General features: G+C 33.6%; 1 protein-coding gene across 1 annotated transcript in view; it reads left to right on the top strand.

The window, feature by feature from the left end:
• Positions 1-13,973, top strand: part of PAWR (pro-apoptotic WT1 regulator) — an 84,714-nt gene that overhangs the window by 65,732 nt on the left and 5,009 nt on the right. Inside the window, exons 4-5 of the mRNA XM_037513936.2 lie at positions 9,600-9,744; positions 11,293-11,397. Of these exons, the coding sequence (XP_037369833.1) occupies positions 9,600-9,744; positions 11,293-11,397 (250 nt within the window). The remainder of the gene's footprint in view (positions 1-9,599; positions 9,745-11,292; positions 11,398-13,973) is intronic.

Below are 13,973 nucleotides of genomic sequence, written 5' to 3' on the forward strand. Positions count from 1 at the left end.
TTAAGCAGAAATATATGGTCTCACAGTAATGGAGGCTGTAAAGTCCAAATCAGGATGTCAGTGTGGCTGGGTTCCGATCTGGCATTCAGATGGCTGTCTTCTTGCTATGTTCTCACATGATGGCGAGAGGGTGGCTTTTTCGGTATCTCTAATCTCATCCTGAGAACTCTACCCTTATGACTTCATCTGTACTTGATGACCCCCGCCCCAGCCAAGGCCTCACTTCCAAATACACCATCACTTTGCAAATTTTTGTGGGGTACACAATTCAGTTCCATTCCCTTCTTATTTCAGATAATCCTCTTTTGAACACTATGATTTTTTACATAAATATTTTCATAGGAATTTTAATAGAACCTATTTGTTTAAGTTTGTAAAGGGTATAATTTATTTAGGAGTACATTTTCATGCAGAGATACAAGATTTTGCAACACAGCTATTAACTTTTTTCTGTGAAATTTTCTTCATGATCATGGTTTTAAAACTAGTAGTTCTTTTTCACTGTACATGTAGTTTTGAGAACTACTGAGTTACAAGCAACTTTCCTGGTTTGTTGTTAGGGGTCAAACCAGAATCTTTAAAGGCAAGAAATCCAGGCTAAAGAACACCAAATGAATCGTTCAGTATTTGTGAAGTGACCAGTTGTTGTTGGTTTTATGTGACCTTTTCTAGAGAAATCTATTCCATCTCAAGATCTTTCATTTCTGTATTAGCTTATGAATTTTATATTTTATCAAGTGCTGTAAAGCATACAAAAGCTGTGCCTTTTCTGGCTAATGGATTTTGCACATGGACACAAAAATCACAAAATGTAATTGAGATCCTGGTACATTTTGTGGTCCGAATTCATCCTTTGTGGACTTGTAAACCTTTCCCTGCTTTGTAAATATTATTAGCTAAGATTTAAATGTTATTTCTATGTCCCAAACACTATTCAAAGTACTTTTCCTGTACATAAATTTCATTTAATTCCCCCAATAAGCCCATGAGGGAGCAGTTTTATTCTCATCTTACACTTGAGGAAACTGAGGCGCAGTGAAGTTTAATGATCTGTGTGAGATTAAATAGATGTAATTTGACTACCTAATTATAGACATGTTGCTGTAATTTATAGTGACCTATTGATTTATCTTTTATGGGTAGAATGTGGAATGATTCATTCAGAGTTGATTTAGCTTATTCAGATTCCAAGTAATTGGAAGTACCAGTAACTGGTTTTTTTTAAAGTGACTTTTGTATATGAAGTCCTGTATTTCACAGTTGTCTTGACTTTGTTCTATTTACAAAATAGTATCATAACTCTTGTTCCTATGATCTTGAGGTCCAACAAGATTTAATTAGCTTTCAGATCATGAAAGAGAAATTATATCATAATATTTGATGTAATTTTACTTTAAAGCACTTTATTAAGATGTAATTCAAATATAAAATTTGTCTTAGGAATTAATACAATTTAGTGGTTTATAATGCATTCACATTATTGTAGAACAAAAATACCACTAGCTCCAGAACTTTCTGTCCCCTCCAAAAAGGGGAAACCTGATTAAACAGTCAATCCCCATTTTTCCAAGCTTCTCCACAGCTCTTAGCAACCAGTATTCTGCTTTTTGTCTTTATAAATTTGCCTTTCTGGCTATATCATATAAATGGAATCCTGCAATATGTGGCCTTTTGTGTCTGGCTTCTTTCGCTTAGCGTGTTTTCAGGATTCATCTGTTTCAGCATACTTGGATAAACCACATTTTTTAAGCCATTTATCAGTTGATGGACATTTGGATTGCTTCCACTTTTTGCCTAATGTGAATTTTTATATTAGAATACATAAGATGCTGTGAAAACTTACATGTGCATTTTTATATGAATCTTTAATTTCGGTATATAGAAATTTCATACACAGAAGTTATTAATATTGTTTCAGTGAACTTCTTTCTGAAAAACAGTGTATGTTTTAAGTCAGAGTTTCTGAATAGTCTGAGGTGCAGAGTTCCTGCGCTTGGCTGTTTGGGAGATGCACATTAGAATTAAGAATGTGTATGTAATTTTAGCTTTTCTAACCAAATAAAATGACCTATATTTCAAAGGATGCCCTCCACCCCCCCAAGAATTCTTTTGTCTAGCTCTCAGGTAGTGAAATTTCATCAATCAGATGTGTTTGAGGAGATACTTTATTTGGTCTCTAGGATAATTCACTGTGGAAAATACTGAAGTGAACGTGTATTATGTCCTTAACTGGTACAACTTAAGGTTCTAACAGTGAGAGGTATATACTATAATGTATTAATGTGAAGTTAATAATGCAGATATTAAAATGGTGATGTAGAAAGATAAACAATTTGGGAAAATTACTACCCATTTATGTTTAATGGGGAAAGGCAGAGCGTATTACAGTGTATGATATATGATACATGCAATCTATTATTTTATGTTGTGTAAGTATATAAAACAAAGCATTCTTAAGATGTAGTGATGAACTTCAAAAATTCTATGTAAAAGAAAATGTTTCTACAGTTTTCATCAGATTTTTAAAGGCATCTATGATTCAAACTACTAATATGTTGTAAAATGTATTTATATCTGAGTTGGTGGGATTACTGTGATAGTGATTCATATTTTCTGTTTCCTACAGTGAATATGCATCACAATTTTAAGAGTCAGTGTTTGATTTTGATGTTTAGTAGTTGGGGGGTGGTGTGTGTGTGTGTGTGTGTGTGTGTGTGTGTGTGTATTTAAGGAAGAAGAAAAAGAGAAGTCTGTGTGTGTGTGTGTGTGTATTTTAAAGGAAGAAGAGAAAGAGAAGTCCTATATTGACTAAGGGTTTATTTTGAGGGACGGGTGGTGGTAGGGAGAATAAGGTAATAAAATATACTAGAAATATGAAGGGCAATCATGTACTATTGGTTATTTAGGAATTTCATGATTTCTCTAATACTTCTAAATATTTGATATTCATTCTAAAAGTAGATTATACTCATGAGTCTTCTATTCTAATTGCTAGCTTTAAAATATCTATTTTAGTGGAAAATTCCTTTCATGGTAATCTCAGAATGCTGCCAATCTTGGTCTCATGATAGTTTTGGAATAACAGTGTTGCTCTCTATCATCCCTGCCTCCCCCCCACCTCTCCCCGCCTCCATACACCACCATCTAATCTTTCCACAGAAGATGTGAAAATTCCCAGAGGGCAAAAAACTTCTAGTTAAGAGTGGCATTTATCTATGATGATACTGTTTATTCTTTTCCTTTTCTGAACATAATTGTTAATTTCTTCATAGCTAGAAGGAGCAGAGGGCAATTCTTTTGGGAATTGTATTAACATTCCTGATTAGAATGTTACCAGTAACTTTTTTCGAGTTAATGAAATGATGTTTCATTCTGGGTATTTTTGCACTGTACATATCCGCTCTCAAAATAGGTTAAAAATATTTCTGTTTTTGAAATAAACAGAACTAAATTTGATAGTAAGTTAAAGTAACAGTGATTCACAATTGAAACAGAATTCCTTACATTCCTGATATGACCTGGGCATAAAAGTCTGATTTTGTTCTTAAGTAATCATTATTTCTTATTTTGAATTTGTAGTTATTTATATATATTGATAGCCTATTAACAATTTTTAAATGTTAGTAGGTGAAACTTTTTGTTTTTAAACTTGTACATTAAACAACTATAACACTATTACGGGATTGTCCATATTTCTGGGTTGTTTATAGTTGTCAGTATTGTAGTTGCTTCTTGAGTAATTGTGGTCCATGAAGATAATCAGACAGAAATTTGAATCTTTCTCCCTTCCCCCCAACTACCTTATCTGTGTCCAGTTATTTACCAAGACTTGTGGTGTTTATTTCCTGTGTTATTTCCAGTGTCAACATACCAATCTAGGACATCACAAAGTCCACATTTCTGGCTTGAGCACCAGTGGATTTTGATAGCATCTGCTGCAATCCACTAGGCTTTCCAAGTTTACATAGCAGAATTCTGAGTTTAGGATGCTTCTGAGATACTCAAAGTATAGTCTTAAAAGTTGTTGGTTATACAAGTATGGAGCTAATCATTTGAGTCTTCATAATATGAGTAGATAGTAACTGAAGTCATCAGAGTGAAGTAAATTTCTGGCACAAATATTAGAACAGAGAGAGAACAAAGTGTTAAGATAAAGAGCTAAATAACACTAATATATAGCCAATGATTATAGAAAATGAAGAACTACTCATATCAGCAAAGTGACTGAAAGAAATCAAGAGAGTAAAGTATCATGAATCACGTAATGTAATGGAAGAACATTAGAATGTTAGTGCTAATGTTTTATAGTTCTGCATTTTACATTAGTTCTCTGATCCATTTGAGTTATTATTTACAAAGCATGTAAGGTCTGTGTCTAGATTTTTTTTTTTCCTTTGTGGATGTTCAGTTTTTCTGTCACCATTGTTGAAAACACTATCTTCATTTCATTGCCTTTGTTCCTTGGTTGAAGATCAATTGACTATATTTATATGGGTTTATTTGTCCCTTTCCTCTTTTTGTGTATGCTTTTGTTAATACTATGCTGTCTTGATTACTGTAGTTTTATACTAAATATTGAAGTTGGGCAGTGACAGTCTTCCAGCTTTAGTCATATTTAGCGTTGTGTTGTCTATTCTGGGTCTTTTAACTCTGTGTAGACTTCAGAATCAGTTTGTCAACACCCAGAAATTACTGACTGGGGTTTTGAATTGAATCTATAGAGTAAGTTGGGAGGAACCTGACATCTGGCAGTATTGAATCTTCTTCGTATCCATTTACAGGTGATTGATCTCTTTAATGTCTTTGTTTGGTTTTGTCTGCTGGGGTAATGCTGGTCTCACAGAATAAGGAAGTATTTTTTCTGCTTCTGTCTTCTGGGAGAGATTTTAGAAAATTGGTAATTTTTCCTTAAATGTTTGGTGGGATCAACTTAAGAACCCATCTGGGTCTGTTGCTTTCTGTTTTGGAAGGTTATGAATTTTTTATTCAATATTTTTAAATAGGTATTCCTATTCAGATTCTTTGAGTTTTGGCAGATTGTGTCTTTTAAGAAATTGGTTTTATTCATCTAGATTATCAAATTTATAGACTTAGTTGTTTCATAGTATTCTTTTATTATCCTTTAGTGTCCACTTGGATCTGTAGTGATGTTCCTTTTTTCATTTCTGTTATTAATGATTTGTATTTCCTTTTTCCCTTTATTAGAGACCTATTAATTTTATTAATCTTTTCAGAGAGGTTTGGTTTTCATTGATTTTCTCTATTTGTTTCCTGTTTTCCATTTCACTGATTCTGCTCTAATTCTGATTTCTTCTGCTGGCTTTGCATTGCATTGCTCTTCCTTTTTTAGTTTCCCAAGAAACTGAGAATATTGATTTTAGCTTTTTACTGCTTTCTAATACATGTATTATTGCTATAATTTTCCTCTGTGCACCGCATTTTGCTTCATCCAACATTTTTAAAGTTGTGGGTTCATTTTGTATAGGTCAAAAATATTTTAAAATTTCTCTTTGGATTTTTTTCTTTGACCCATATGTTACATAAAAGTATGTTGTTAAATCTCCACACAGTCTTCCTGTTAATAATTTCTAGTTTAATTCTATTTTAGCCAGAGGGAACACATTGTTTGATTTTTATTCTTTAAAATTTGTGAAGATTCATTTTATGGACCAGAATATGGTTTATCTTGGTGATATTCCATGTGAGCCTGGGAAGAAAGTGTATTTTACTGTATAGATAACATTTTTGTTAGCTATTTGTAAACCAGAATATGTAAGAATTGAAGAAAATGTAAGACCTATATACTTTATAAAATTTTGTGTTAATCAGGCTTTATTTCTGTCCCATAGATAAAATAATAGAAAAAGTAAATGCATAATAATTAAATAAAAAATAAAACAAGCAAAAAGTAGAAATTATTTTTTCATTCTTTTTAATATCTGCTTTTGTTAGTATTACCTAAATCTGAATTATCTAAATTTATACTCTTTATTTTTAACCGTAATTTACTTATGAGAATCCAAGCTTCATTAGGCTTTTTTAAAATAAGATACCTTTTTTTCCCGAATGTACAATAGTAGTAAGTCAAGTGATAATAATGGAAGGAATGTCAAAGAACTATAGACTCAAAGAACTATAGACTCTAAGCGTTTGGACTATTTTTGTATGGTAGCATTATCCCTGCAATACTGAGTTCAGGTTTTAGACATATTTAGCTACATTAGCCAATTTTGTCCATAATTAATGGGGAAGAAAATACTAAAAGCACAGTGGGTTATTTGCAAAGATACCCTGGTGACTAAAACAAAACCAATAAAATATAAGTGGCATTTATATTATGACATACGTTCATTTACAACCCCCAAAGGCATTGCTTGAAAGAAAGAATATTACAATTAAGTTGACAGAAACATCTTCAAGATTTCATTTGTGATCATTAGTGCTTTGTGAGCTTCTTTTAAAGTATTCAGGTTGCTAACATTAAGAAACTACACACAGATGACAAGACAAAGGTGTGCTTAGAATGTTAGATGAAGCTATAACAAAGAAGGTAGTTCATGTGTATTTTCTAGCAGCATTATATAGCTTGATATTTAGGAACAATGTATGATCCAGAATTTCAATTCATAGACAAATAAGTATAACAAAGGAAATTTTATTAAAATTTGAAGAACACAGTGATTTTGCTAACATGACCATGCCATGAAAGAATTTATTTTTCTGCTTCCTTGCTAACAAAAACACAGTTTTCCCTGACTTATATGAAACTTTTGAGAAGCTAACAAATAACAAATGTGGTTTAGAGTTTTGCTTTGCTTTTGTGGAAGTGTGTCCTATTATATAGGACAGGAGAAACATGCTGGAACTTGTCCCAAAATACACATCAACACCCGTCTTTGCTCTTGAGAAAGCCTTGCGTGTCAGCTGAATGAAGCTGTATACTTCCTCTGTCAGCTGAATTAACAGTAGGTAATTCACAGTGTGAATTACTTAAATATGAACACATTAAATTTGTGATTTAAATAAATTTATTAAAGTTTGGAAGCTGAGCCCACCAACTGTTATATGCTGAGGTATGTAGCATAGGGAAACTTTCAGACAGGAGTATTTAAATTTTAGGATGAGGTCCTTTTTTATTTCCTCCCGGCAAACTAAGAAATCCGTTTGTCCCCAGCTTTTTAAACTATGTGACATATGATTAATTTGTCTGATAGCTTTACTTTTTCTTTGCATGCAGAGGAAAAATGTCAAGTGTTTTCAGTGTTAAAGATCAAAGGACAAAATGAATATTAGAAATTTGGGGAAATATTTCTAAAAATTATTATGATGGACTGTACAATATAGTAACAAAGGAAGTGTGATCTTGGTTTTGTACAATGTTTATAATCAGACACCTTACAGATTTGATAAGATATTCCTTGAATTTTATTTTACTTCTAGAGAAAACTCATGTTTCATGAAGACATTAATAGATAAAGGATTCATTTTTTTGTCAGGTTTTTTAGATTTTAACTATACTGGATAAATGAATAGAACTGACTACTACTAGTAAAGGATGAAAGACACAATTTGAAAAGTATCATTTTTCTATATTTTAGGTAAAAGTTAAAAATGAAGATTTTTAATTTACTGAAATTGCTTTAAAACCTCCAGTATTCCTGTAAACACTTATCTGTGAAACTATTTTTTCTGTTGTACTATTAAAACATAAAGTTGCTTAGTTATACATTATCCCTTGTGAGCAGAATTGTCCTTAATCCAAACAAATTAGGTAAATTAACAAGTGTGTTAGCCAGCCTCCTAGAAAGCCCCCAGCGTTTCCTACCTCCAGTTATTTACATCTTGTGTAATTTCCTTCCACATTGTTACCCAGAGTTGATATGATAGGTGTCACTTCTGGATTTAGATCATTACAAGACCTGCAGCTGTCTTGGTTGCTGTGTCACTTTCTTTCTGGAAGCTGGATACCATGTGGTGTGATGAGAAGCTCAGGGAGAAACCCCCATACTGAGGAGCAAACAGTTATGTTCTAAGGAACTGAGGCTTCTGGCCAATATCCAGTGAGAAACTGAGCCTGTCTACCACTAGCCTTGGGAGTGATCTTAGAGATGAATTCTCCAGCCTTCAGATAAGTAGTTCTGACCAACATCTTGACTAAAATAAGAGAACTCATAAGCAACCTGGAATCGTAACCACTCACCAGTGCTGCTTTCCAGCAGAAATTGAGAGACATTTTCACACAATAATGTGTGTTGTTTTCGCCACTAAGTTTTGGTGTAATTTTTCATGTAGCAGTAGAGAACTAATATAGAAAATAAGCAAGCTCACTTAACTGCATTAAAAACTTTATAAACATAAACATTGACTTGCTGTTAGTTCAGAGTTATGTTCAATATGAAAAATTGCTATCTGTACTTTCAATGAAAAATACACGTTTTTTTCTGTTTATTTTAATTATATTATTGAAATTAATTTTATGTGTCTGAATCTAAAAGAAACAGTTGGATTGTATTTTGTGGAACTTTTTTACTTTCATTTTTTCAGTTCTTTTTTTTTTAAGATTTATTTATTTATACAAGCACTGGGTACAGTCAGAAGCGTGGGAGGGTGAGGGAATTCACCAGAGCCAGAGCGGGGAACAGAACAGGCAGAGTGAGGAAATGTACTGCTGAGGGGAGCAGCGGGCGCGGCAGGAGTGTTGTGTGCGCTGTGTGGGATCCTCACCGCGAACCAACGCTGCAGAGGCTGCTGGCACCTTCGCAGCCCAGTGCTCAACCGCCGTGCCACCAGGGGAGGCCACTCACTAGTTCATTTTTATTTGATGTTACAAAGGTATTTGGTCCATGATGAATTGATATTAAAAATAAAAATCAAAAGGAGTGTGAAAGGAAAGTTGTTCTACAGATACTCTACATTATTTCTCCTATCCTAATCCTTTTTTAAAAAAAGATTTATTTATTTATGCATACAAGAACTGGGGTACAGGCCAGAGGTGTGGGGGTGAGAGGATTCATCAGAGACAGAGTGGGGAGCAGAACAGACAGCCTGACTGAAACACTGCTGAGGGGAGCAGGGGGCAAGTCAGTAGAGGTCTGTTGCACCATGTGGCCTGCTCCCTGGCTGGGGATCGAACTCACACTGCAGTGGCTGCGGAATAGCTTCATAGGTTGTGTCTTAACCCCTTGTGCCACCAGGGAGGCCCTCCTGTCCTAATTCTTCTGTACTCTGCAATTACTGATACTGGCATGGTCATCTTGCCTTCTTATAATTGTGGTTACATTCCCTGTTAAACTGAAAACTATGAAGGACAGAGTTCATTTCTGTTACCACTACATTTTCAGTGTTCAGAACAATGTCTGGTACTTAGCAACTTCTCTGTAGATATTGACTGAAAGAATTAACATTTCTTTAATTTTTTTTTTTATTGTCTTGGGGTCTTGGGCTAATGATTAAACTTCTGTTGTTACAAATAAGTCAACTATTATAACCGTGTGTCTACAGAGGAATAATAATTGTTTATGGTGAAGAAAATATATTGAGATTCTTTTTGCGAGTATTTAGGGATTTTTTATAAAGTAGGTATTTTTTTATTTCTGTAGCACAACCACTGCCTCTGAAGAAGATGTCTCAAGCAGACATCCCCGAACAGACAGAAGTGCAATCAGCAGATACAGGGATGCAAATGCTTCAGGTAATTTGGTCACAAGTAGCACATTGGAAAAGAAAATTGAAGAGCTTGAAAAGGTATGAACTATAAATTATTTAAGACTGATAAGATTAATATATCATTAGCATTCCTTTTTTAATTTTATAGCAGCTGTGAAAGACAAAGTAAATTGAAATTTGTAGTGGGGAGATGATGCTGAAAAAGGAAAGAGAATGAGGGACACCAGTGGGAAGTATCATTTGTGTTAATTGTTATGTCCACATATATTCAAATTACAACATTGAATTACTGTCTTAAGTATATGATTTCTAGATGTGTAGAGGTGGCCTAAGCATTTTCTGATTTCTTACTACTTTCCAGTTCTGTTGATATTAAACTTTTGGAAGTGAAGCCAGTTTTTATATTTCTTTATATTTAATGTATACTCTGATTCTGCCAAGTGTTATCTCTACTATATTGAAAGCCACCTTTTCCTTAACAGTGGTTCGAAGTCTGTGTGCTTACTGTATTTTCTGTACAGAGAGTATCTGTAGACTTACCTCTGGGTTCTGAGTTAGTGCCTAGGACCATCTTGGGTGTTTGAAAGAATTTTAAAAATAACGTAATTTAGGAGTATCTTTGAAAATAACTCAAGCAAACATTGATATAAATCTATTAACCATGTGGTCTTAAGTTTGTTCTGTAGATGTTCAACCTAAAGTTGATAATGGTACAGAATTGCTTTCTGATTGTTAAAAATATGTTTTGCTGTGTTTAATTGAAAGTATTATCTGTGTTACAAAGATTGTTTCAAGTAAAGATTTAATTTTTTAAATGTTTCTATTTTATAAACATTATGATTATTTTTAGTTCACATTAAATTTTAACACTAGTCTCTACAGGTTTAAATTTAAAACTTCAAGGAATACGCATTGTAATAAGTTTCAAGTGGGGTCTTCAGAAAGGCTTTCAAAGTTCCCTAAGGGTTTGAACATTGAGTTGTCAGTTGGCAGCAGCTGGATTGAAGAGGCCAGCTGGCTGCTTTTCTCTGATGGCCAGTAAGAAGGGAGCCAAGTTCAAGGGGTACCTTTTCAATTCTGCTTCTCTTTTGCCCAACAAGGTAGCTATCCTAGCCCAACACACTAGATTCTAAATTTCTTTGAAATTTACAAGGTGATTCATTCTTTCAAGAAAAAATAATTTTAAAACAGCATTCTGTCTCAGATCCTAATTTTTATCCATTGTCAGTTAACTGACAGCCAGAAGGAAATTGAAGACCATAATTTTTCTGTTTTAGGAGTTTCCCATGAGCCATAGCCTTGTCTTTATACTTCTAATAAAAATTTTGGATTTCCTTGAACAGGATATTATCCATTAAAAATGTAAATATTTCTTTACTAATGGTAGTGATGAGCTATCACAGAGGGCAAATCATTGAGTATTCATATTTGTTAAAGACTTGTGTAAGCATATATTTAATCAGAAATACTTAATTCATTTTCTCATTTTTTCCTGGGAGGGGGGTCCTCTTTCCCTCACCAGTTGACTTAAAACGTTCATTGAAAATTTTCTTGGGCAGATGTGTGCCATTTAAGAATATAAACAACCAATTACTTTTCAATTAACACTTTAATTATATCTACCAGGAAATAGTAAGAGAGAGACAAGAAAATTTAAGACTTGTGAGACTAATGCAAGATAAAGAGGAAATGATTGGAAAACTCAAAGAAGAAATTGATTTGTTGAATAGAGTGAGTATTTGCATATTTAAGTTTCATGGTTTCCTTTTTCCTGTCAAGGGAGGAAAATACATAAATATGAAAAAATATTTAATTTCAGTAGTTTATTCTTTTGTTAATGAAATAACTTTGACTTTTTTTTTAATTGAGGTAACTTTGATTTACAACACTGTATGATTTTGAGCTGTAGGGTCATGCCTTTCAGGTATATGTTACCACAGCACACCCACCAGCAAGGCAGCCATAGGCCTCCACGGCAGCCTGTTTTGCTTCCTCCCCACTCTTAGGGTTTTTTACGGTTTTGTTTTATCTGACCCTTTGTTTTGTTTTTCTGTATTCCCCATATAAGCGACACCATCTGGTACTTGGCTTTCTCCTTATTTCATAAGCATAATCCTCTCCATTTCCTAACACTTTGTGGCAAATGGCAAGAGTTTATCTTTTTTATAGCTGAGTAATTTGTAGTAAAGAGCCCTCATTTCATTCCATACATTGATTTCCTCTGGCCAACTCTCAGTTGTATTGCTATTTTTATTCTTTGAGGGATGGACTGATAAATGGATTTGTTCTGTATTCAGTTGTAGTCTGGAAGTGAGACACAGAAACTGACATTGGCACAGTATTGCCTCTGTTAAGACCTAACATTGGTACTTTCTTGCATAAGAAATTCCAGATATCTTTATGTATTTTCACCACCTTTTTTCTCCTATTAACCATCGCCAACTTTAGATTTAACCCATCCCCACCCCACGGTCCCTACTCCTACTCTGCCGCAACTTTTCTTTTTGCTTTCAGCCCTGAGACTGATTTCTTTCTTAAGTAGCAGATTATTAATGCTATGTAGCAGATTATTAATACTTAGGTAATGGTAATAAGAAAAGATTACATCTTTTTGCTGTTAAGAAGACTTTTAGATAAGATGAAGGGAATTAAGTTTGTTTCAGAGAAAAAAGGGGACAAATCTCTAACCCAATCTTAACTGTTGGAGAAGAGAAAAGAGACTTCATATTATGAACATACCTATCCTAATAAAAGCGCTGAGGTATTAACTATAGCTTGTAGATGAGGAAACGCCAAAATTCAGTTTAACTTTGCTCCAGGTCATTCGCAGTAATCACATTGTATAAGCGGAGCCAGTATTTGACCTCAAGTATTTGATAGTCCTCTAATTCTAAATAAGCTTCTCCCATTTTTGTGGACTAGTTCCGAGTATAGAATTCCTCTCTTGGTTCTGTAATATAATTTAATAAAACATGCAGTGTTTTTATGTTGTTTAGCACTGTCTTAGGCACTGTGTGCAATGAAAGAAATAATAAAATTCCTGCCCTTACAGATTTTATGGACACATACAGCATCTTATTGCACTTCACCTTGTGGAGCCTTGCATATCTGTGTTTTTATAAAAGCCTCTGAAGAGTCATTATGGTTAGCATTTTTTAGCAATAAAATATTTTAAAATCAAAGCATGTACTTTTTTTTTTTTTTGGACATAATGCTATTATGCACAGTGTAATGTAAACATAAGTTTTATATGCACTGGAAGTCTAAAAAAATTTGTGGGGTTTCCTTTTTTTGATAACTTTATGGTAGTGGTCTAGAAATGAACCTGCAATCTGTCTGTGATATTCCCAGTCTTGTAATGATATTTGCATGTATGTGATATCATTTTATTCTAAGTATTAGATAAGCCCTACTTGTATTTTTGGGAGCTCATGTTTTTGTTTTGTTTTCAACAGGTTAATATCCTAGCATCATTCACTTAGTTTATGAGTAAATGCTAATTCTTTTTTATACATTTTAAAATCATTTACCTAATTGGATAGTAGACTAAATTTATCAAAATGTTGTTATCCTGTAGCACACTTAAAATTCAAAATGATTGCTCCAAGTTTAATTATTTGAAATTGCAAGGATAAATCTGTAAGTGTTTGCTTTTACAGCGTCCAGTAAATAGTCTGCCTTGAAATGTTTCTTCTAATGAAAATTTGTAGTGGATTATCTGTTTTTACCAAGTGTTTGTATATATGGCACGAAGATTAATACATAGAGCTGGAGTCACATATCCTTACAGCTAGAATCAGTGATTATCTGACTCAGTGACTTTCAATTTTTGTTCAGAGCTAAAACCTTTCCCACTAACAAAATGTCACAGAGAAGTCAAAAATATAAGAATAAAAAGGGTAGGAAGCACAGTGGTGTGTGGTGTTGAAATATGGGAGAGTTGGGGGTGGGTAAACTATGGTAGTAAAACCTAATGGGTGTACCCTAATATTACATTAGTTAAAAATAAATGAATACATAAATAACTAAAAAAATGAACAAGAGATCTCTCTGTATGCTTCAGACTGTATCACTTCCCCAATATTCTCAGCCTCCTATATACACATTTGTTAAAAGTCACACAAGGTAGAAGAGGTACATCCAGTACTGTGACCTGGATCTTTTGATACATTATTTAAGGTTGCAGTCAGGGTCCCTGAACAAAATGCCTTCATATGCATTTTGGTTAGCACTCAGTTTGGGGAGGAGGGGTTTGCCTTTAACTAAAAAATGTCGTTATTTATGATTGAAAATAGTATTTATAATGA

This window comes from Talpa occidentalis, unplaced genomic scaffold, assembly GCF_014898055.3.
Source record: "Talpa occidentalis isolate TD23 unplaced genomic scaffold, MPIMG_talOcc4v2.1 talOcc4.16, whole genome shotgun sequence".
NCBI classification, from domain to species: Eukaryota; Metazoa; Chordata; class Mammalia; order Eulipotyphla; family Talpidae; genus Talpa; species Talpa occidentalis.